Source organism: Molothrus ater, chromosome 2 (assembly GCF_012460135.2).
Source record: "Molothrus ater isolate BHLD 08-10-18 breed brown headed cowbird chromosome 2, BPBGC_Mater_1.1, whole genome shotgun sequence".
Classification (NCBI taxonomy): Eukaryota; Metazoa; Chordata; class Aves; order Passeriformes; family Icteridae; genus Molothrus; species Molothrus ater.
In genome coordinates, this window is record NC_050479.2 from 103,323,630 (window position 1) to 103,349,816 (window position 26,187).

The 26,187-nt window shown below is 34.8% G+C and overlaps 1 protein-coding gene across 2 annotated transcripts in view; it reads right to left on the bottom strand.

The window, feature by feature from the left end:
• The window catches only part of NCAM2 (neural cell adhesion molecule 2), a 274,685-nt gene that overhangs the window by 125,882 nt on the left and 122,616 nt on the right, over nucleotides 1–26,187 (bottom strand). For both annotated transcript variants that reach the window (XM_036394284.2, XM_036395044.1), the window contains exons 2-5: nucleotides 11,980–12,054; nucleotides 10,792–10,998; nucleotides 8,380–8,523; nucleotides 2,967–3,104 (exon numbers count right to left, since the gene is read on the bottom strand). In XM_036394284.2, the coding sequence (XP_036250177.1) occupies nucleotides 2,967–3,104; nucleotides 8,380–8,523; nucleotides 10,792–10,998; nucleotides 11,980–12,054 (564 nt within the window). The remainder of the gene's footprint in view (nucleotides 1–2,966; nucleotides 3,105–8,379; nucleotides 8,524–10,791; nucleotides 10,999–11,979; nucleotides 12,055–26,187) is intronic.

Here is a 26,187-nt window from a genome sequence, read left to right on the forward strand (position 1 = left end):
CTCAGCACACAAAACCCTTCTGCTGTGCAACGGGAATTTATCCATCTCCAATAAAAAAACCCCACACAATGCTACTTAGAAAGCTTTTAATGCATTTTAGCTATTTTGCAATGCATTCTAATGTCTGGACCTTGAAAACAGCTGGGAACATGAGGAGATAATTCTTTGCTAAAAGGATCTTCACTGTTCACCACTAAGAACTACAGGACTACAGGACGGTTCAGTGCATTACTTAAGTATTTACTAAGTGCTTCAATCTTCCAAGAGATACTGCAATGACAATAAAATGAAATATTATTTTCTCTTTTGAAAAGTAAAATTTTATTTTGTTCGTAATTTTTCAAGGAATAAATCTGTTTTTATGCTTCTATGTACAGAGGTTGGATCTAAAGTGTAAAGCTACAAGACGAAAAGCGAAATGAAGGTATGGTGGTAAATCTCTCTCATTTCATATTTAAAGCAGAGTGGCAGACCTCAGTCCCATATAACTGTGTAAATAGCTCTCTTTCATTAATTTCAGTGAGATCAGGATGACTATTTAATTTATGGAATTTCTCAGATAGCAAAAAGTAAATCTAAGTAGTACATTAGGGAAAAATAATTTTAAAAAAAGAATAAGGAAAACCAAAGAGAGACAAAAGAACAAATAAAAGAAACCTTTGTTTACAGGAGGACTTGAATTTTTTCATTCTCCTCTATATCAACCATTTGCAATCACAGAAAACCGTGACGTTCAGATCTCACTGTAAATACAACTAGAAAAGAAATGCTAAAAAAAATTTAGCATTGAAAGAAGAAAAGAAACGTAAACATCAGATTTCTAAGAGATAATCTAGCTGTCAACTTCTTACCCATTATAACCCTCCAAGGATTTCCATACATTAGAAATTACCCTGATATCAAACTTTGCTGCAAGATTTAATTATTTTTGAGTAAATTTGCAAACTGTTCATATGCAAACTTTAATTAAAAAAAACAAAATCTACTATATTTACCATGGTATGCCAGATTTCATAAAGTACCCCTTAGTTCTTTTGTTACAGTTTATCCTGCTTCAGAGACCTTACATACTTCTATCCTGGTTTAGTTGAAACCAGGACAACTTTTTCATTGGACTCAATGCTCCTTGGGGGTCCCTTCCAGTTCACCTCATTCTGTGATTCTTATTATAGAAATATTTTTAGCATAGATTTTTCATATTCCTGTAGATTCTACAGTGACTATAACAAGATGATTAAATAAACAGTAAAGCTCTAAAGCTGAATAACTTTTACATACAAATACGTTCATAATAATATTTTCTTTTTATTGCAAGCTCAGATTATCCTCTAAAGTATTTCTTCTTTCTCTTTTAGAAAAGAAGATGCAGTGAAAATATGGAAATATGGCCATGTAGCTTTTGGTGGCCTATAGACTGATCCTTCTCTTTTTTTTTTTGTTTTGTTTTTGTTTTTGAATCCAGTTCATTTATAGGCTTTTTTTTTCACCAAAAAAAACTTCAATTTTTTTTCTGCATTTTAATATTAAAACACTACAATTTTTTGCTGCATTTTAATATTACTCTAAAAGCTTTTTTGGATCAAATTTTATCCCTTCAACTTTATGTAGGCAAACCTACTTATTACTATAAATGAAGCAGGAAATAGCTCTTAATTGATGTCACTCTACATGACCAACAGTGTCATAATCACTTATTTGGCAGCTCCTTCTCCTCCCAAGACTGAAGTTTAGAGATGAGTGTTAAAATTCTTGCCTAGAGTCATAATAAATATAAGAAGGACCAGATTATTTTTTTATGATTCAGCAAAAAATAATGTGAAGTCTGACCATGGTTTGCAAACCAATGGTTTAGGTTAAATACAGACTGTCTCTGCTCAACTGCATATAAATAGAGATGAAAGTTAATCAGAAGGTGGGTTCATATCCCTGTACATAAATAGAAGCAGAGGAAAATCTCATTTGGCATTTTAAATGCTGCCAGATTCACTGTTGGAATTGTACATAACCACAAGTCATGGTAATGTAGGACCAGAATGTACCACCTACAATAATCTAGAGAATTCTGCCTCAGATGTTGCTGCTTGACAGTGTGGACTAAGAAATACCTGTGGCAGAATCTGCTCCTCCTGCTGAAACTAGCTGTGCCTTCACCTTCCATAATGATTTGTGTTTACTGGGGTTTGCTGGGAAGGACCAGTCAAGGGCACAGCATTTAAAGCTCTGAACCCAAGACACACTGTGGAAGAATTTCACTGAAAAGCTGACATTAAACAGACTGCAGAGATAAAAAATGCCCTTTATGAACGGTGTCCTTTCCAGGCAATATATGAAGAGATAGTTATCTTTCACCAGGTCAATGCAGAGGTTAAGAGAGGTTGAGTGAAATGCTCCCTCTTGTCTCAATTCATTGATTTTCCCTCTTAGAGGTCTATTATAAACTGATGAAAACGTACAATGCAAATTTTCAGGTAACTCCTCACATATTTTATCCCTCACAAAAATAAAAGTTGAAAAAATCTGTAACTGACACTGTAATAAAATGTATCTGTGACTTTTGGGACAGCTCATAAAGTACATTACACAGTGAAGGCGAATAATTATGAAAAATCAAGTGTGTTTTTTTTAAGAGTAAATGACAAAAAACTGAAAAATAGACTGACTGACTATTATAATCTGAAATTCAAGTCTTGAAATAATTATTGTACTATAAATGATGAATAATAATGATCTATGCTTTACATATTTATATTTACTGATATTATGAAATTCAATGAATTCTATTTACACAGTATAGTAGGTTTGTTTTTTTAATATGAAGGAATTATATTAATAGGAAACCAATACTAAACAGATGTGACAATTATATTAACCAGTTTAATAAGGTTTTTTTAGAAGTTGATACATGTTGAAATAGGCCATAATAATCAAATAAAGAAAGAAGTCAAATGGTCAACTTTACTCCTTACCATTCACAATAACAATTATGTCCCGAAAGTCAATTTCTCCTCTTGCTTCCACTCTTCCTTCACATCTGTAAACTCCTTCATCACTTTTATTGATCTTAAGAATTTGGAGATTATTGTTTGCTAATATCGCAAATCGATCTAGAAAGAAAAATAAGAGATCAAGTGGCATAAATCAAAGAAATCAAGACAACATGAGGAACACTAACTTAAATTATAAATATTTAAGTACTTTCTCTGTACAGTCAGAATACTCATTGACAAAACATTTGTACATTTAAAAAGAAAATGTAGGCTGAGAAGTTTGGGGTTTCTTCATTCCAAAGCACATTGAAATTCCTAGAATTCAATCTGGACTTTCCATCCATAATTTCCTACTTACTCCAAGGAGTAATCAACTGTAAGTTAAATAACAATTTATTGCAAAAGGAGTGGAATACTCATGAGCATTTACACAGAAGAACAAAAGGATTAAATGGAAAAAAAAAGACTCAAAAATTAAATTGATCAATTTTTAATAACATAGGCAACAAAATGCTGTTTCCCTCTCTATCTAGACCATCTGTCTTTGTACCCATTCTGCAGCCCAATGTTTAATGATTTTCAGCTTGCTTGCCCTTCCTTCCTCGGGTTCCTTTCTTTATTCACTCTTGGTCAATGATATCTTTCACCACCCTCTAACACTTCACAGAAATGGCAACAAAGACATAAACCAAAAAAAGAAAGCACTCTATCTTCTGAAAAGGCCAGCATAAACTGAAATTTAGTAGACATTTTGTGGAGCTGAAGGACACTGTAAAATCAGGCTCTGAAAGAAAACCATGTACAGGCTTTTCTGCAAATGCAGCAGCAAAATTGTAGTCTTCAGGAGTAAACTGGACCTGAATTTAATTTTTCCTCTCCCTTGTCTCTGAACTAGTATTGGGTTTATGTGTTGATCTGTTGGCCTCAAGGATCAGATATCTCCTTAGTAATCCATGGAAGATCCTATGCTACAGCAAATTAATCATGAACTGCAACCCAGAGAAAGGATCCACACTGGAAATGTCACAGACTGACCACAGGCTCCATTCCCCAATCTCCCTGCATTGCTTGGGGTGGGTGAGGTAGAGGAGTCAGCAAGGAAAGAGTAAAGTCTGAGAAAAAGGAGAGGGGAGATATTGCTTTAATTTTGTCTTTGTGTTTCACCATTCAACACTATTTAACTTGAAATAAATTTAATTAATTTTCCCCTCCGTCAAACCCATTTTGCTAATGCCGGTGAGCGCTCTCCCTGTCTTAATCTCAACATACTTTTTGTCTCATTTTCTCCTGTTATCTTGTTGTCTTTAGTTTTTTTGGCAAGACTTTGTGGGGGATACAGAAGTGGCTTCTTTGAGAAGCTTCCAGAAGTTTCACCCATGTCCTAGAGAGCCACTGCCAGCAGGCTCGAAGAAGGACCTGCCCCTGGCCAAGGCCATCAGCAGCTCTGGGATAACTGATTTAAGAAAGGGAAAATTAATGTGCAACAGCAATTGCAGCCAGGGGAGGAGGGAGAAGACTTGAGCAGAACCACCCTGAAGACTGCCAGGTCAGTGAAGAGGGAGGAAGAGGAGGTGTCAGAGCAGAGATTCCCTGGCAGGCCATGGTGCACACCATAGAGAGGCAGCTGTGCCCCTGCAACCCATCAGGTCCACAGGGGAGCAGAGTGCCACCTGCAGCCCCTGGATGACCTGGTGGATGCCTGAAGGAGGCTTGACCCTGTGGGAAACCTGTGCTGGAGCAGGCTCCTTGCCAGGACCTGTGAAGAGAGAGGAACCAGTGCCAAAGCAGGTTTTGTGCAAGGGCTGGGATGCCCATACTGAAATGGTTCTAGAAGAACTGCAGGCTTTTGGAAGCACTGCTGAAGTTTGTGGAGGTGTCCCCATGCTGGAGCAGGGGAAGAACATGAAGAGTCCTCCCCTGAGGAGGAAGGAGCAGGAGGAGAAAGTGTTTGGAATCATGTTAAGCCTGAGAAGAAAGAAGGTATGGGGGAAAAGTGCAATTTAAGACTTTTATTTCTCACTATCCTACTCTGATTATGTTGGTAATTATATTTGCCTCGACTCAAATCTGTTTTGCCCATGATGGCAATTGGCAAGCGATTTCTCCATGTCCTTATCTTGATCCATGAGCCTTTTATTATATTCACCCTCTCCTGTCCAGAGGAGGTGATTGAGCCAAGGTCAACCTCTTGAGGGGGGTTAGTGAGAGAAAGACTGGGTGGGTGCCTAGGAGCTCACCAAGGTAAACCCACCAAAACTAGTCCATATTAATGCACTCTTCTGAGGAGAATGACTTTCTGCAATTCACTGAATGTGGGTTTTGAAGAACTCGAACCCCTGTTATTCAGCTGTTGCTCTTGCTCTATTTTGCAACTTTCAGTATCGGAGGATTATGAGATTTAGCATTTAACTTTCATTTTTAACAAGCAAACAAATGACTTCTGTATTAGTGGCTAGAATTCTACCATAAAATGAAGAGAGAAATGGAAAAAAAAAGAAAATCATGCTTCACCTGATAGAAGTTCACAGGACATTAACACCATCAACATATTTACGCTAATTATATCTGGTTTGTTAAAGTCATGCTTGAATATTAATGCCATTTCATACACTACCACATACAAAATATATCTTTTCCTGTTCTGTTCCTACACAATTACCTGCTCAGAGCCATGCCTCCAAATGTTTTGAAATAGGGAGATCCAGCCCCTCTTTAAACCTTTAAGCATTGGTAAACCTTTTTTGGTTGGTTTTTCTGTTTGTTTGTTTGTTTGTTTTTTTCACCACAGGCATGCAATGTGTGAGATGAACGGGATGGCTGGAGGTGATCTCCATTTTTATAAAACAGAAAAAATGAGGATTCATTTAGTATCAGGAAACAAAAACTAAATGTTGGCTGGATAACTTTTCAGCTTTCATTGTAGAAAAATGGATACAGCAGTAGATAGTCCCATAAGTATATCAGAAGTTCACTGAGCCATGGATATCTTGAAAAAATTGTGCCCTTTACTAAGCAGATTCGAGTTGGTGAATCTGGAAGTAACTGGGCATTACACTACTCCAGATCATCACTGCATTGTCTGGACCAAACCCCCTCAACTTCAAATGCCTGATTTGGAACCGTCAGCCGCATGACCTCCCCCTTCAGTCATATCACATGTTAAGTGCTGTGGCTGACAGGAAGGGCTTATGTCTTTCCAGTGCCACTCAACCCAATCTGGAGGAATTTTTGGCTCATGGTTTGCAAATTTTGCTGTATATGTACCAGGCTTTGAGCCAGAATGTCCAATAAAATACTGTCTAATAGTAGGACATTACTAAAGAGCTGTTGAATAAAATATCAAAACTTTTGGAAAATGTTGAAGACCAAGACTTGTAATAATCCTTTTTCTCATACAACTGGCCATTCTTCTGTAATATATTCTAAACAAAAAATAAACACAGCATGTTAACCATCTTAAAGCAAGCAATCACCTTTGCACGTTAGTTAATACAAATGAATTTTAATGGCCTACATGGACTCTGCAGGGCAATGGCACCACATCTCCAGTACTGCAATTTGAACTGGACAAGCTAGTGATTTGAAGTGGAAAATAAATACGACTGCTACACTGAGGAAGCAGCAGGACTGTATTGCAACAGCCTGCCCAAAATGATCTGGAGGGCAAATTTGGCTCATTAGAAGCCTGCCTTCAGTCATCTTTCAGAATAAGAGAGAATTTGATCATCCACTGTAGATTTTGAATCTGGAATTTTAATATAAAACAGAATAATTTTTATTTCACTAGGCATGAAAAAAATTCTTAACTGCAAGAAAGTGGGCATGCTGTTTTTCACCTGTATTGTAAACCCACATAAAAAAAACCCACAAAGTTTATGGTGTCCTATTTTTATGTAATTTACAACTGCCACCTCCTAAACATGACTGGAGTTGTATTTGGATTTTGCTCTAGATCAGAACATAAGGGAAGTATTCTACTGTTTAACTTAAAACTTGTTTCTATCATTGTACCTTCTAGCACTGTGAAAGAAAATGGTTAAAAAAATAGAAGTTTATGCAGTAAAATTTTAAAAACTCCATTTTCAAAGTGCATGATTTTGAAGGAGAAAGGAAATGCTGCTTCATCTGCTTTGCTAATCCTACAGGCTGGTTGTAAACCAAAATGTCAATAAAAAATTTGAGCAAGATCTTTGAGGCAGTTCTACTTTTTCAAGCTCTATCATCCTCAAATGAATTTGTCCTAGATTGCTGATTCTTGTCTTATTTTCAGTGTTCTTATTTTTGAAAATTTTCTATGTTTAATTATATATATTTTTATATAAATAAATTGCAACCATTTTTTTCTAAGTGTAGAAGTTTACTGTTTCCTTTTAGTCTCTGTGTCTAGATGACAGAAGACATAGGATATACTAAATAAGAAAGAAGGGTAATCAAATCTTTCTTTCCCAATGGAGAGGAACCAAAGACTGGATCCAGAAATATCAACCAAGCTTTTTTTTTTTCCCCTAACAACTGTTCCACATTTGCTTATTTGACTTCATAAACCCCCGAAAAAACCTTTCATTTTGAAATAAAGAAAAACAATAAATTTTGACAGAATAAGAATTTTAAATATGTACTGCTACTCTGAGTTTCATTACATTCAGAGGAAAATGGATGAGAAATTCGAAACGCTGATTAATTACAATGTTAGTTCCATTTCCAGAAAATGTAAAAAAGTCCTGTTTTGAAAAGATGACTATTGAGACAGCGCTGAAAAAAATGATTCAAAGTTTTTGTGGGGGGTAAATAGAAAAAATACTGTTTGCCTAGGTAATTGCCTCTCCAGAGACTTAGAACTTGCATGTGGGGAAGGTGAGATTTATCTTAATCCAAGCTGTATCAGTCCAGCCTCAGCAGATTACTTATATCCCAGTTGCTTGTAACTCAGAGGGTAACAAGCAAACTCTCACAGTAATGCAAAATGCCTCTCCACCTGGAATTCTCTGAGCAGCTGGGCAAGTATCCCAAAGTCAGTAAGATCAGTATCACAGCTCGGTCTGCAGTGAAGTTTATCTCTGTGTGTTTTAAACATTTTCAACTCCTACAGAACAGGCACACCAGGAAGAGATCCTGTGAGGGAGGTCCCATCAATCTTTTGGGAATTTGGAAACTCATGTTACACCCAGACAAAATTCCTGATTGGAAAAAAAGACTCATGGAGGAAACCATTGTACACAGATTCTCTACAGATCACAGAACCTGATAAAATTACATTTAAGCTGACGGGCTAATGAAAACACCCCATTAAAATCCACCACAAAGTCCACTAGGACTTTAAAAAGACCTCTTTAAAAACAAGGGTTTAATATTAATTGTAATGTATAACTTAAAGAGTTACCAAAATACTAACTGTCAGCAATAGTTGTGACTTCCTCATTCCGATACAACCAGCTGACAATGGGAGCAGGTGAACTCGTAACACGGCACACAACTTCTGCATCTTCTCCCTGCCTGAACTCTTGTGGAGACACTATGTCCCGAAAAGTGAGCTTTTCTGAAAGGAAAAAAATAAAAAAAAGAAAACACAATACAGTAAGAGTCTTAACATAGCATTAAATTATATTCAATAACAAGATAAACACCACTATTAAATCTACTTATTGTGATAGTACAGAATTATTTCCATAACATAATTTTCCCACATAAGACTTAAATCATCCTGGACTCCGCCTGCAAAAATTACTTTACAATGCCTTTATATCATGCAAAATTTTGTTTATTTATATACATCCTGCAGGTTTTATAAGCATATTTTCATTGTTTTCAATGTTCCAGAACACAGTTTTTTAAACTCTACGTCTTAGAGGTTTATATATTCATGTTGATAGTTTATTTACTCTCTTGTGGGTTTTATTCCTCATTATTCTGTTATTGAATTAAAACCCCATGTTTTTATTCTATTAATTCTTCCATAAAAAACATTAAAATTTGGAAAATTCTCACGAGAAAAGTGGAATATTTGCCTCACTGCAAAAAACAGCAGCTGACTAAAATATAACATTAAAAGGCCAGTGAGAAACTATTAGGTCTATTATGACTATTAGGTCATAAGAAAATATATCATAATTTTTAGGAATTACCAAGATTGTTGTAGGTCTGCCAAGGCTTTTAATTTTTCCAAGCTCAAATAACCAAATTTGATTTTTCACATGTGTTGTATAAATCCAGTATTTTTAGGAGTCCAAGATGCTATTAATCCACGATCTCATATAAAATCTAATGCAGTTGACTAACATGCAAAAAAAAAATCTGGAAGAATTCTTGCACACAGAATAAACAAACCAACCTCTTGGCCATCTTTGTCTCTCAGGTCAAAGATGGCCAATTAAATTTCAGAATAAACTTTGGGGAGTTTAGGCCAGAGATGCAGCTTCATCTCTGTTTTTTTGTATTGATGTGAGTGCAGGCTCAAATAATCCACACAATTCCCACAGCAGGGGGAGAACAGATGTGTTGTTACATCTCTCATACATATTTGTATGAAGTCAGGAAAAAACCTCTCACAGACATCTGAGAGTCCTAAAAACCAGGCCCTAAGACTACCAAAAAGCAATCCTGCTTTTTCCTTACATCACAAATATGAATAAGGAAATTTTACACGTCTGTTCCCACAAACCTTAACATTACTTGTGTAGGTTTGCGGGTTTGTCTGACCTCAGAATTATTGAAATTAACACATGAGAATGCCTCTAGAGATTTCTGATTTTCTTAGTGTTCTACTAATGGAGTAACTGACATTTATATGCATACAAATGAATTCCTGAGAAATTGAAATCCTTTGAATTGTGAGGTTTCAAGCCACCATGTAATCACTTCTAATTGCTACCACCCTTTTATTGGTTGTTTTATCAAATGATTTTTTTTTAATCTTCTTTTTTTAATCTATGTCTTTTGTTATCTGAATTATCTGTATCTCTCAGAAGCAGCGCTTTACCATTCTACTCTGTATTTTTTGTCTCATTGTAATTTTTTCACATTTAAAAAACCTGTTCTCCAATGAATTTAGATCCTAACTCAGCTGATGGGCTGCTGGCATATGCCCCATCTTTCACCAACAAAGACCTTGCCTCACGTTTTCCCTGTGCTTGTTTCATGCACAGCTTTTAGCTATTTTTGATTGATCTAAAGAATGTGATACAATGGAGTTATTCAACACTGAGAAAAAAGCTACTCAAATCTCTCAGAGAATGTCATACTACAATAGAATGCATTTATTTTTCAAATATACTCCTCAACTTGTTGCTTGCAATTGAAATCCATTTTGGTTACTTATTACACTGAATTTCAATGGCTTATGTCAAAATTCATTCATAAGGCCAAGAATAGCAGAAGTCAGAGATTAAAATAACAATTCAGTAAAAAATCCATTTTTAAATGTCATATATTTCACTTCCTGCACTTTTATTTATGCACATATTTGTAATATTTTGTAGTTGGTAAACTGTACACACACTCGTAATACAAATTATACTGATCTATTTTTTTTCCTCCTATTTTCTAATTTCTTTGAGGGGCAGACAGTGAACCCTCATAAGATGACATTCTAAAATACAGGAGAAAAGCAATCTACAATAGTTATAAGTAGCCCTCCAATTAATTCAAATCTTTGTCATAATGTCTACTTACTAAACTGCACAGGAGGCAATTATTTGGAAGATTAAATTCAGAGCTTGGTATGATATTTTGAGAGGCTTTACTTACTCTATGCAAGTGTCTTTTAAAACAGAGTCTTTTGTTTGGTAATTGATGGCATTTTACTTACGATAAATCTCCAAAACGACAGTAGCTTCTTGAGTTTGTCCTTTAGCATCTGTTGCTTGGCACCGGTATATACCAGCATCTTCTATGTTTGCGTTATAAATGGTGAGGCGTGAGCGGACACCTTCCTTCTGAACAACCACCCTCTGACTGGAAACAATCTTCTCTCCTTGGGGGTTGTACCAATCTATGTTCTCAGGCTCACCAATGGCTACAAACAAAACCAAAACCGATGCAAATTTAGACATTTAGAAGGACATTGTGCAACGTGTATGCCTACCCAATGCACAGTCTGTGCAGTGTCAGGAATTTAAAATGAATTCAGGAAGAGTTTTTTCATGGAAAGGGTTGTCAGGCACTGGCTACCCAGGAAGATGGTGGAATCACCCTGGAGGTACTCAAGGGATGACTGGATATGACACTTAGTGCCATGCTCTAGTTGACAAGGTGGTGATCACTCAAAACTTAGACTTGGCAGTCTTGGAGGTCTTTTCCACCTCAGCGATTCTGTGATTCTGCAATGTCAGCTAATTGCTAAATTATGCCAGTTGTAAGAAAGACAAAGCAGGACAAAACTGCAGGCAGATGTACAATCTTTTGAGACAGGGTAAATAGCAGCTAAAGGATTTCAAGAGAGGGAAAAAAAACACAGAAAAGTGTAAAGTCTTATATAGGAAAGAAACAGGCTGTCAATGACTGGATCAACAAGTCAGGTCATCAGGTAGTGGCACTGTCAGTGTAGTTGGGCCATATGTCACTGTCAATGGAATATCTCAACTCAGCACCATCAAGGATCCATATCAATCAGCTGCAAATGCAAATTCTTATCCTCCTGACTGATTACTGCCTCACCAGAAAAAAAATCTCCTTTTTGTCTCATTAAGTTGGAGAGGATTTAATTCCTTAGTTTAAATAAGTGACAATTTTTTAACTACAAAAGCATCCTAACAGATACAAATTACCTGTACTGATATAGAGAATTCAAACTGATTCAGTGTGTGAAATGAGGAGATCTTAGACTGGAAATGTGAAGCCAGTGAAGTCTTAATATTTGCCACAATTCTCACAAGTCAATGTGAATGTACAATAATATGTTAATTTAATATTTTGAAACAACTACTCCAGTTGCAAATACATAAAAATTTCAAAATTTAACACAAATTATATACTTACAAATAAAATTAATACATACCTGTGCATGTGAAGAACTTGGATTCACCCACACTGAGCTCAACTTTGCTAAGTGAAATTGTTACTTGAAGTAAAGCTGAAAAATATAAAGTAGATTGTAAATTAATTTGGGAATTTATGAGTTTAAATCTTATATTTTCAAGTTTTTTATTGTTTTCATTCTATGTACTGAATCTGTTCTACAAGTATAAAATTTCAACTGAACATTGCTATGTTTTGAACTAAAGTACATATTGAGATAGAGAAAACAATCTAAATAAGGATATCACACGATGATGACAGCCTTATATCCCAAACCTGAGGACAAAATTAAAGAAGGGGGAAAAAAAAGAAAATGTGAGAGAAATATACATGAACATAAAACTAGAAATTAAATGAGAAAAAGGTGATTTGTAACACACAGAACAAGGGTAAATCATGTCTGACTCACTCCACCATTTTCTAGGATAAAATTATAAGTTTTTTGTACAACAGAAGAACAGTGGATGGCAATTACCTTGACTTTATCAAGGCTTTTAGCTTTCCCTCCCAGAATAGTCTCATATTTGAGTGTATTGGCTATAAAAAGCAAGGTTTTGTTAGGGGGGCTGGTTGCAGGGCAGGGAGTTCGGAGGTTGTGCTGTGACGGATACAGGCAGTTCTAGCTGGGTCAGGATGGAGCCACTGCAGGACATAACTGAGAGGGCTGAAGGAGTTTGTAGCACCTCTTAGAATGCCAGAGAGAGAGACAAGAAGGCCAAAGTGATAAGAGGTGCTCCATGGCACAATTGGCAACACTCCAGGACTCTGGCCAATGCATGAGCCCATGAGAGAGCAAACACATTCTGAAAGGACTGTGGATAACCCACAATGAAAAGGAGGAAATGAGTTAGGCAGAAGGAGCAGTGGAAGAAAAGAGTGAAAATGAAGGAATGACAGAAAGGAACCACTGTGTCCTCACCCCAGCCCCCTGTATTATCCATCACCTCACTGAATGGACTGTTACCTGCATGGGTGGTGGTAATAAGGGGAGTGAAGGCCAGGAATAGGAGGGAGTGGTATCTGGAGTCTGGGAAAGAGGCAGAAAGGTGTTTTCTTTAAGTCTCTAGTTTTTTTTTTTATGTGACAAATTTTACCCATGAATATAACTTCAAAACTTACTAAAAGCCACAGCAATTTTGTTCTATTGATTGTAAAAATTCAAGAAAAGCTGAGCAAAGAAAAACTATCAGCAAAGTGCTATCCATAGATATTAACATTAGAACTATTATAATTAAGAGAAAAGTGCAATAAAATAGATTTGCTATTAACTTTTATGCAATTAGCCTAAATAAGCAAGAATTAGACAAGATGTGAATTTTTTGTTCCAATAGTCATATCAAAAGCTATATGAAAAAAGACAAAGAAAATTGAAGATTATCAGTTTTCTATATCAGTCTCCCAACCTAAACTTAACTGAACTGGGTTTTTTTCCACAAAAATTGCTCACAAACAAACAAAAAAATTAAATATCAAATATCTGTACAGCACATAACATTTTTCATGCGATTTCCTGAATTGTGAAAGCTTTTCCTAAGAAGATCATCAGAACTGAATTTTTTTTAGTGAATATTAATATTTTATGTCCTGTTCCCACAAGAAAATAGCTAAGAATAAAAAAAAAAAACCAAACAGTAAAAGCCACAAAGAACATATCCTGCCTCAGAAAAAGGTAAATATCTGTGTCCACTCTGCTAAAATCAAAAATTATCAGTCCATAAAGACAACCAGAAGATGACAGGACTGCCTAGTCCAGAAAGAAGCTGAAGGAGACTGTAAAAATGTTGAGTATAGTACTATGGAGGAGGGAGCAGTGGAATTTCCAGTGCAGCAGTGAGGAGCACGGTGAAGGCTCCTTTAGGACACCCAGAGCCCTGACAGAGGAAGAGTTGGCTTGTCCTCATCTCTGGTCTTTACACCCATGGTACCAAAACCCAAAATTTACATGTAAAAAAGGAAAAGAGTTTAACACAAGGTTTTACATTTTGTTGTAATAAGAATCAAAGAGTAATCAATCATCCAGGAGGCTACTCCAAGCCTCATTTCTTTATTTAACTGTCAGGTAAAGCTTTACTATAGTCTCAAGACCTGGTGGAAACCAAGGTACTAATAAATACAGCCATGGGGGAACTTGAGGAGCTTGGATATTTATTCCATGCCACATTCCACATCACCATTTTTCTGATACCATATTCTTTTAAAGAGCAGTCTTTTACATTTGCTCCAGAAATATATATGTTAGCAGTGAAATATATGTGAAATGTATATTTCAGCAGGGTTTCTTCAAGGATAATTGCATTTCTGAATTCCAATAACTGATATCAAACTATATAAATGCAATAGACTAGGTAATACATGTCAGGTAGAATGTAAGAGGTGGTATGATGAGAGGTGTAAAAGTAAGGGAATATTTTTCCTTCATAAATTAAACAGATACTTGAGATTGCAACACAGCTTTGGCAGAGGTCTCAAATCCAATTAAATTTCTTAGCATGAGTGTAACTACATAAACTCTGTAGAGATGCTAGCTACATCTCTGAAACCAAAAGGAAATATTTTTTTCTACATATGGTACTTTAATATTCACAAAATAGAAAAATATAAAACCATCTGTCCCATTTTCCCACCCTCAAAATTTTCCTAGCTCTGCTTAATGTAAATAAAAAAATATTGCTTCTTGCAACCTAGAAGTAAAAATATTGCTCAAGTTATTAATCTAGAAATCTCTGCTTTTTAGTAGTTAGGCAAATGAAGCTAGGAGAATACTCACTTGTTACTTAATGAAAGCAAAATATTGCAAAGAGACAACACATTCAGAAAATTTCACCGTACTTCCAAATCTGTCTCAAGAGCTACAAAGAGTATAAGCCCTGATGAAGACGGCGGAAATGTAGTCACAACTCAAAATTATTACTGTACAATAACTAATGGATTAATAAAACATGGAGTTCTTTGCATCAGGCTGTTGTGAATCTCTTTAAATACACAGTTGAATGCTTATTTTATCAGATCAGTGGAGATATTGTAAATATTTAGCAGATGTGCCACCTTTGTTAAACTAAGCCCAGAAATAAATAACACCTCCTTGATAGATCTGAAAAAGTATTTTCTCTTCCCATGTTTCCAAGAATATCACCAAAGTATTCACCTATTAAAAAAAAAAAGGAAAAAAAGGCAAGATGTAAAAGATCTATTCAAGCAGAAGTCTGGGGAGTGTAATGCTAGTGTAGTACAGATGTTCTGGGAAAAAGTGAATTCGTCTGGGGCTTCCCTCAGTCTTTGGTACATGTCCAATTTCACAGCAAAATAAAAGAGCACTACTAGAACTAGGTGATACAACCAATCCCTTCCCTTTTGATCAGTCATTATAAAGGAATTATTATCAGTTGTAATACGCTAAGAGGATTCTGGTGAATTATTCCTTAATGGTTTTAAAAATCACCAAGGAAGATAAGTAGGAACAGTAATGAGAGGTCCATTTGTACTGCTAAATATGGAGACAGATGACTGCATTCATAAGGACTAATATTTAGTAGACTAATTGATTTCAGTCCCATTAGCAGCAGTAGCCTTCAGGTTTCAGAACTAACATCACAAATCTGCCATAGGTGGCATCTGTGCAGATGCAACAAAAGTGAGGTGCCATCACTGAGAGATAACAAAAATTGTAGCAATAAGTCACTCACATGTGTACTTCTACTGTCCCTTAGCGATATATTACAACACGTTCAAAATCTATACCATAAAAATGTCCATTTAAATGTATAAATATAAAAGATGTACAAAGTAGTAAAAAGGTAAAGTGGAGGATATTTTTATAAAAATATGAAAAATATTGATTAAAGCTCTGCTTCAACTAATAAACCCACTCAACATCTTCTTGCTAATTCCATTTCTTAAAAAAAAAAAAATCCCACCTAAGCACTGATAAAACTTGAAAAAACTTCCTTTTGTCTGGATTGGAAAGACACCAACAACAAAAGATATCATGTTCTGTTATAGTTTCCACAATATAAATTGCATACAGCATAGTTGAACAGTTTCATGCTACATCAATACATCAATTCATTAACTTTTTGAATTTACTTTTCAAGCATTAGACATCACTCAGCTGTGGAGGGGTCTTTCTAAACCTGCTGGACTGCAAATTCTCTGAAAAGGAGAGGATAATGGGAAGGCAGTAAAAAGGAAAAGATGCAGCTCTGAAGACAAAGCAAGGCATAACTTGGGATCAACATGGAGATAAGGGAAGCAGTGAGAGGCACAGACACTCATTTGGATCGCTTTGGCACTGGCTTCTAACAAAAACAACTAGACTGCAAGATTGAGCTGAGAGGACTGTTTTCCTTGGGAAGGTCCAAATTCTGTTTAGTGTAGGTTTCTGACAAAAGCTATACCCTTGGCTATTGGTGTCCTTTGACTTCATTCAGTAAGCAAATTGGGTGATGTAGTTTTGTTTTCAGTAAATGATTTAACTTCTATTTAATATATGCTTAGAAAACTAGGCTTCATTATCCTTGAGCATGAAGAAATTAATATGTTTTTAATAGGTATCAAATTCAATCCCAGGGCAACCACTCACCCAATTAATCTTTTTACCTTTTATCATGCAGAATTCCAAGAATATTATGTTCAAGTGCACTGATGCCCAGATAAAAGTGATGGGATTTGAATGAAAATTGCACAACCCTTGAAGAAATTGATTCTCTCTTAAAATTCTAATAATTTATAATTTAAATATAAATGAAACACCATTGAAAAAACACTTTGTGGGTTTTTACTATATTTTAGAGCCTTTTGGACCTCTACGTTGAAATGAGGAAACATAAACTAGTAAATATACAATGAACTTGTTAAGTATCAGACAGTGCAAGGAAATTTTATTTTAGGCTAAATGCTAGAGTTCTTTTTAAAAATATGAATAGTTTTAACTTTCTTAGCTACTAAGTCTGCAAAGTAAAAAATACAAATCCAAAAAATCATTAAACAAGCCATAAAGTTACATTTCCATTAGCAAAAGTCTGATCTAAGCCATCTCCATGAGTAACCAAAAAATTGGGAACAGTATACTTCTTCCCTGAAGATCTCAATTAAAAAACAATATAAAATACAGCTGAATTAAAGTCTATTTAAAGTTGTTTGCACTTGGGAGGTGGAATGACCCAATGGAAACCATGTTTGGAGATTTCATAAGTCACCTAAGGTACTGTTGTTTTTTGACATAAACAAAGAAAACTCCAACACTTTAGACCTTTGAAGAGGGAACAGCATGCAGTCAAATATTAAACAAGAGATGACTAGTATAGGTCATGACATAGTTATTAAAATTATCATTAAACAGCAAACCCACAATGAAATCTTAGGAAAAAAAATAGAATTTTACCGCATACTGAGACATCTCTCTTATATCCAAGTGAACTATCTATGGGGAAAAAAATCCTATTATCCTGTCCTGAAAAGGAGATGATCCTGTTGTTGAGCTTGTAAAGCCTGTGAGACTTGTAGTGTTTAAAACCACCTAATGCATTTGTAATCCTTTGGGAACAAAGAGAATGCTGAAGAATATTTTTTTTTCTATGTGCGTGAGAACCTACAGTGAAAAATTAATCCAAACAGACTATTCAAACGCAATTCATTCATTTAATGTTTAAACTTGCTCATTTAAATGTACTTTTTGGGTTTTTTTTTACATCTTTTGCAGTTTAATATAAACTACATGAAATTTCTTATTCATCCTTTTCTAATATCCTAATATCCTGTAAACAATGTAGTCCTGTTTTTTTTCTTATGAATAAAGGTATATTAACTGGCCTTATATATCCTTCTTCCATTGAATGCCCTTGAATACTCGTCTGCAAGTTTTGTAAAATCATATGAAAGACAAACTGTACCTGCAAAGATAACAAACATAAATTTATACCCTAAAGAGTTTGGTTATTTACAATTTTCTAGTGGGCTGACTACTAATAAATCATAAAGCATCACTTCTCCATGGTATGACAGTACTGAGAGATGTTACATTTATAATTGCTTGGCAGAAAGTTTCACAATTAATTAAGTAGCTCACTATAAATGAACTTTCCATTTCACCATATTAGCCTTAATTTGGATTTGTCAGTAGAGAATACAGTTCTGATTTAAAGTTCTATGGTTTTATTTGAATTATTATGTATTCCTTCTTCAATTTCTGTCTTATAGATTACAGAGTGTTTTATTTTTAGTGAGACAAAACATTCTTTGTGTCATCATGAATTCATTTCCTACATCTGTTGAAGCGCCATTTTCCCTGATGAGAGGAGCTGGAAGTCACACAAAGTTCAAACTGCCTTCTGGGCCAGAACAGATGTTGTAGGGGTGAAAAGCACAATGAAAGAGCGCCAACACAATCCAGTTTTGTGCAACAAATACTGAATCATAATCAGAAAATCCTCTGTTAAACATTCTTTTCTATGACACTTGCAGCAGAAAAAGTTAAATAGATAAGCCATTAATATCTGAGCAGAGACAGTAAACAAGTATGAACCAGTCTGCTTGCTACAATTCCATTCAAAAGACTAATCTTAAACAGAAGTTACTCACTACTGTTCCCCCAAAAGCCAAGCAAACTACAGTTTAGAAATAAACTCATAAATATTGTAGGTGCTATTGAGATTTTCAGGCAACTTGATAATGGGAGCTCAATTCTTCAAAACTAAAAAGATGGGTAATTGGGTAAAAATGGGTAAATTTTTATATATAGTTTTACAAGCCCAAACAGATTTAGATATTTTAAAGAATACCTAAAGAATATTTATGAATATTTAATATTCGTTTTTATGGCTTAGAAGCTTATAAAAAGTCAAGATTAATAGATAGAGAAATGAAAAAAAAATCAATATGATTTATTCACTAAGAATCTGTGTAAGTGAAAGGCACGATAAACATTGGAGGAGTTTAGCTATAAAGTGTCAGGCACGACATGATGCATATCTTTAATTCTATTTAAATTATTCTAGCTAAATTCAGTAGAGCTTTTTATTATGTGTGGGAAGAACAGTGAAGTTTAGAATTCATTTATTAACAGAATATTAAGATATTTTAACTCTAGAGGAACATACTGGGGAGCCTTTATCATGTATTGGTCTCAAACACAATTAGATACATATGTGGAGAAACAAATAGCATAGAATAGGATGATCAAAGTACTATAGAATACTAGTTATCAAAGATGAATGTCACCTTAACAAAATCTGCTCAACCTGATTTTTTTAAGCAATAAACAGAAAGAAAAAAATATTTGATGAGGAAATGAATATTAAAGAACATGCTTCTCAAACTGAAAATTATTAAATTGAGGAATTCCTCATTTCAAAATAACTCCTACACACAAGGTTAATCTTATCGAAACCAATAAGTGCCTCAATAAAGATACAGCTGAAAAATAAGGACCTGAATCTTCAAAGTAACAGTTTTTTAGTAACAGTAACATAGTCATGTAGAATAAGTGGGAGGCTGGCCATGTGCATTGTGGGTAGAGTTTATTTTTTAATATTAAATTTCTTTTCCTGAGCAAAAAGCTGTAGGAAAAGAGGCAATGGCCTCAAGTTTCACCATGAGAGGTTTTGACTAGATATCAAAAAAAAAAAAAAATTATTCACTGAAAGGGTTGTTGAGCACAGAAAAACATTGCCCAGGGAAATGGTGGAGTCACCATCCCTGGAAGTATTGAAAAGTAGAGCTGCAGAGATAAGGGTTAGTGCTGGGCTTGGCAGCGTTCAGTTAAAATGGTTGGACTTGATGAACTTACAGGTATTTTCCAACCCAAATGTGTCTATGGTGTTTTGTTTTGGGTATGGCTTTTTTCTTTGTTTCTTTGTGTTTTGGGTTTTTTTTTTTGTTTTGTTTTTTGCTTGCTTTTGTTTTATTTTGTTTTCTTTTCTAATCTACTTTAAATTGGATTTAATATAATTTCCAAAAGACAAGTAGCAATGTGCACTAACAAAAATACAGGAGTCTCTTTCTAAGCATGGTAAAACACTTTTTTACTTGGTGGTCAAACATTGTCAACACAGGAACTGGTTGCCTAGAGAGGCTGTTGGTTCTCCACCCTTGGAGATACTAAAAACCTGGCTGGGCACAACCCTGAGCAATCTGTTGCTGACCTTGCTCTGAGAAGGGATTTGGACCAGGAGTTTTTTCCTGCCTTCCTGCCTCCACTGGTCTGTGTGTGTCTATGTGACTTTTATAACATGAAAATCTAACTTGTTTCTCCTTGCTCCACTGGGCAGCCTTTCATTATAGAACAGTAAATCAGACACAGTACAGAGAAAAAAACAAACCTAAGGGTCACATTTGTCAAAACCTGCAAACTTGAAGGTAAAGCCACAAACCTTAGAAATGCTTCTGAAAAGAGGCACTCATGCCAAAAGAGTGCCTCATATTTCTCCATTATATTCCATTTTGGTTTTTCTGAGGAAGAAACTTTTTAAAACAGCATTTCTTCATTTTTGCTGGGTATTCAGCACAAGTTTGATAATGTGCCAAGGACTGTAATTGAACATGGACACCCTAATTGAAAGGTACATATGGGCTGCCTGGGGGCCAGTAGCAGAAAACATGATACAGAGAAAAGAAAAAAAAATAAAACCAACAAGCAAAATCACTGCTAAATTTCCTCCTTCAAAATCAGCTAAAAGCCCAAGTGGTCCTTCAAATTGCAGAGGGGTATTGGATTGAGCCAGCATTCATCTAACTACTTGGCATTTATAACCTAAATCCAAAGAACATGCTTCTCAAACTTCAGGCCAAAAGCAGTCTGCAAAGTTTCTGTTGAATGCTAAACACATTAACCCTGCCAAAATAACTAATACAACAATAACTGATAGAAGTAATACAACAAAAATGTGTCTTAGAAGGAGCCAAGAGCCATTCTTAAGCAATTCATAATCCAGTCTCACAAAAATGTCTGCTTCAAGCACATTCTACACAGGAGATGTGTGATATTTGTTTCCAATGTGATGTATATATTAAGGATTTCTCTGGGAAAGAAAAAAAGAAAATGTAGTTGCTTAAAAATAGTACTGTAATAAAGACAGGACAAGAAATCACGTCCTATAATTATGGAATCAACATATCCTGATTGATTTCAAAACAAGAGATCTTTGCAACAAAAGGTGTAACGAATCCTCTTTCCTCAGTTCTCACTAGAAAAATGCTACAATTAGCCTTAGAGTTCAGAAGTTAATAGGTGAGATTAAAAACCCAAGAAGAAGTTGTCCAGGTACAGGAACCATTGCAATTGCTCGACAACTGTTGCTAAAAATGAAGTAGCCTCTATGCAATGTACATATAGGTAACAAGTTAAAGCAGAAAAATATGTAAGTTAAAGTCAGCAGCAGAACGAGCAGTATTTAGGTCACGGCATTTTGAATAAAACACATTGACTAATCAATGTCTCCGTAGCTGAAAAAAGAGGATTTTAACTCTGATTGAAAGAATTGTGAAACAAACAACTCTACTGGCCTACCTTGCAGGTTTGTCTTTTTTCCTGTAAAAAAGATGACACATGCAAAAATTACTTGTTTCTGAGAAAGGACTTTTCTAATAAAAAAATGCCTCAAAGGTTACAGTCTCTGACAGAAGTTTTCTTTACTGTAAATGTAACAGTTCATTACATTTCTTGGAAATGCATAATGAAATCAGAATATCAATTTCAACCACACATAAACTTACATTTTTAATTGTAGGATTTCACAGAGATTGTGGAAATGAGACCAAGGATGGTTGTTTGACATCTCAAGAAAATGAGCTGGTGGCTGTTGAGGACAGACATCACCAGGGCAAGGAGAAACAGCTACAAGAACTTCCTGCTGCCACACATGTATATCTAAGCAGCGTCTAAATTCAGATTTAAGAATGTGCAGAATTTATTTTGGAAACAGTCACTTTGTCTACACGGTCCTTTTAAAAGGTAGGTAGTTCTTGAGACATTCCAAATTGTCTGGAATATGAATTTATAGACTCATCTTTTCATCCAGTGAAGTTTATTTTGAGCCATGTTTTTTATTTCCTCTTCCTTCCATCACATCCTTGAACAACTTGAACCTGAATTTTGAAATGCAAGGGTCCACAATCCAGCACTCAAGTTTTCCACTATTACTTATGCAAACTTAAAAATATTATCAACTTGGGGGTGATCTTAAGCCAGAAATATTACCCACATCAGCTGTGTCTTTATAAAAATTTTGTTTAGAAGAGAAGAGTAAGCATAGAATTACACATTTTGATAAATACCCTCTTCTGCCTTTATTTTTCTTTACTTTCTGCTTCTGGAACTTACAAATAAAGCAATTAAAAACATAGAGTGCATAACTTAGACAATCTTATTCAAAAACATCTTGAAAAATAAGTAGTTGTATAAATATATTTTATCTTTCATCAAAACCTTTTTAAAATATTACCATATTTCTAAGCAACTCAAACATAAAATTATTGTTGCATGAATTTTTAATCTTTCATAGTTTAGAATAGAATAATATTAAGTCAGTGATGTGTTTGTTCTTTTATATTCCCTGATGAAAACCCATTTAAACAAGTTTTAGGAAGTCATAAATCACATAAATAATGCTAAAAATGCCCAAGGACAGAAAGATATTCAATAAAAATGAAAATATTTTAGAAAAATATTCCTTCAGCACAAAGTATTACTCTGGATGGTCAAAACCTGAAGAAATAGGAAATTTGGTTGAATAAATGTCTGATTAAAAAGGCTTAGGCACCATTATTACAGAAGTGTGACTGTTGAGGATATCAGAGCTGGTGTGTGCAGAATGTTCTTGGGTTTACAGGTGCAAACATCACAGTCCATTGCAAAGATGACAGACTTTTATGCACACAACTTCAATAATTAGGAATGCTCCCAATCTACTTTAAGCAAACAGCTTAGCATTGTATGAAGCATGTTTAATTTTTCAAGAACTTTTCTAGCAGCCTTAGCATATAGAGCAATACATTAAAAAGATAGTTATATTAAATTATATAAAAGAAAGGATGATCTATTCATGGAAATGATTCAATTAGCTTACAGGTAACTATTATTATTCAGCACAAAGCTGGTCATTTAAATCAACTCCCAGGCTAAATTTGGGATGGGTTAATTGAACTATGAAGTTTGACATTTTCTTTATATCTCTGAAAAACTGACATAAAATCATAGAATTATTTAGGATGGAGGTGACCTCTAAACATTATATTACCCAGCCTTCAGCTCATAGCAAGAATTACCTCCCAACTTAGATTAGATACTTTGGTCAAACAAAAAAAATTCTCTTTCACATCTGAGTTCACTTAGAGCCTTAGATTAGAAACTGAAATGATTAGAGATGAAATTCTAAAGACTTAAAGGCTTTCCCTCATTATGTCAATTGATTTAGAACTTGCTGAAAGTATTCAATCATTAGCTACAGAACAATTTAATTTAGTTGCAAATTTATGGCATAAAAAGAAGTAATTTGGAAAAAACATTAAATTACATGAAAGATCATTTTCTAATTTATTTTAAATATGTTTAACAGCAAAATAATTATTTGTGATGGCATCTGGGCAGGTACTTTGAGTACCAAATTTCTAGCCAATACTGAGGAGGGCATACTGTAGCTTTGTGTCAAATTTTGGGTCCCTAGTTCAAGAGGTAGAATATGAAAGAGTCCAGGAAATGGTTAGGATTTTAGAGAAAATGTCTCATGAAAAAATTATGTCAGAAACTGGCTTGTTTATTCTGGGAAATAGAAGGCAGAGTACCAAGCTATTAACTGCCTACAACTTATTTAAGCAGAGTTAAAAATATGTCAGAACCAAACTCTTCTCAGGATGAATGTCATTGGACAACTCAAGGCCATGATCCAGAGGAATGTTTGTGACACTCTTACTGTAAAGTGGAGATTGGAAGAGATGGGCCCCAAAGATGCTCTCAAATCAAAATCCTATAATCTTTTGGTTCTAAGGAAACATCATGAACATTAGGGGACAGGAAAATAAATTAAACTACTTGTTTCCCTCACAGTAAGGAATGGGCACAAATAATCCAGTTAAAAATCTGAAGAAACAATAGCTCAGAGAAAAACTCTCATGAGAAACAGAAAAAGGAAACAAACTGATTTAACAAGTTAATCAAATCTGAATTATCTTTGACAGAATAGGAAGAGTCTATCACATCCGAATACACAAAAAAATCTTATGCCAAGCTACAACCGTTGTGTACAGGAATGTTATAGTTAAGAAAAAAATAAAGTGGCTTTATTTAATGTTTGTAAAGTACAATAAATAGAGGTAGTGTCTGTATAAGATAGTTCACCAAAAAGAACCAAGTTTGCAATTCTAATATCATGTAATTAAAACAACAGTTGTAGCCCTACTCATCAGAGTAGCCTCACTGACTGACCTCAGGCACCTTAGTCCTGGCCAAGAAGAACAAGGCACTTGAAGGATACTTTTCCTATAAAACTATTGTGACTAAGAGACCACATCTTTAGCTGATGCAAAAAAGTATTTTAACATTAATGAGAAACCTCCTTGGAAGTTACATAAATAAATATTTAAAATGCAAACAAGAAGATTGAATTTCTAATTATGCTGTTTCCCTGTTGTCATAAAACTAAGTAGTTCAAGTGCAAACCACATGATAAAGCTTTTGATCTTTGGATAAATGTCACAAACATTTCTTACACATAAAGTACTCCTTTACAGAAAGGTTTTATTTTACATTTGAGGTTTTTCTTCAATATGGTCTTTCAAAATCTATGGAATCAAAAAGGAACCACTAAACTTAAGAGTATGATCTGACACTGAAACCTAATGTTGGAAAATATAAGTCCTACTGTTAAGTATCCATTCCTGTAATATTCAAAGGCTAAAAATGAAATTATTTGGCAGCTAGTTGAAAGTTACTTTATTCATTATTCCTTGTGATCTTCTTGAAAATGAGATTCTAGATGTCTAAAAATTTTATTCAAGATAACTGTGTGTGTTTGGGTATGAAACAAATATACTTTTTTGTACCAAATCACGTTTGAATGTTTATTTAGAGATTCAGTATGTTTAAAATACAGGATATAGAGAAGTTTTAAAAATTCATTAGACCTGCTAGAAGATAGATCTCACTTGACTTTGGGAAGCAATTTAGTTGCCTAATAAATTGCTTCATCAACTTTTTTAGCTATTGAAGCATTACTGCTGTCTTTAAAATCAGCAATTAACTATAATAATACTTCAATTAGGAAAACAGAAAAACTACCCGGGAAACAGACACCACAAAACATCAAAGAAATTGGTTGCAACATTTTGCCATTGTTTAACTGAACTTTCAATAGAAATTTCACAGAAAATGCTCAACATGAATTTTGTTTACTTGTTAAAACTAAGTAAAATTTGGCAGAATTCTTCCCCATATCTTTAGCAAGGTTTCTGCTGGCGTGCCTTTAATACAGCTAAGATACCACTAGTAAAACTGGGAACTGCTAAATGGTTAAAGAGCTGCTAAAATATCACAGAATCACAAAATGGCCTGTGCTGGAAGGTGCCATAAAGATCACCTAGTTCCAACTCCCCTGCCATGGGCAGGACACCTTCCACTAGACCAGGCTGATCCAAAGCCCCATCCAACCTGGCCTTGATGTAAGTTCTGGTACTATCATCCTGATTCTGGTCCTATGATTGAGTGATTCCTCCTGGGTTCAAATTTTAACAGCATCATTTATATTGTGTGGGAATACTCATACAAGTTTAGATATTGAATTGCACACAGATAACTGCCTATCAGAAAAAAGCCAGTCATTGTGTTTTTGGAAATTGATGACTTGGCCCCACTTGTGAGGATGTTAATTACAATTATTAAAATGTTGTTTTCAATGTTCCAAATGCTTTCCATTAAAGGATCCAGAAGTTGTGCTAATAATTACATAAACCATGGACATGATAGGCCTTGAAGAAGACGTAGAATCAAGATAATTTCAAGCTTCTCAACAACTACATTTTCAGTTTAGTTTTGGCTAAACAGAGCAGTCCAATGGAAAAACTTTTAGCTTTTGTTCCAAATATCTTCACTGAAGAAATATACTTGAAAAGAGATAAATGCTTGCAAAGTTTTATGTGGCTTTTATGGAAAGGAGATGAAACTTCAAAATTTCAATATTAAAAATAGGCAAAGACTTGACAA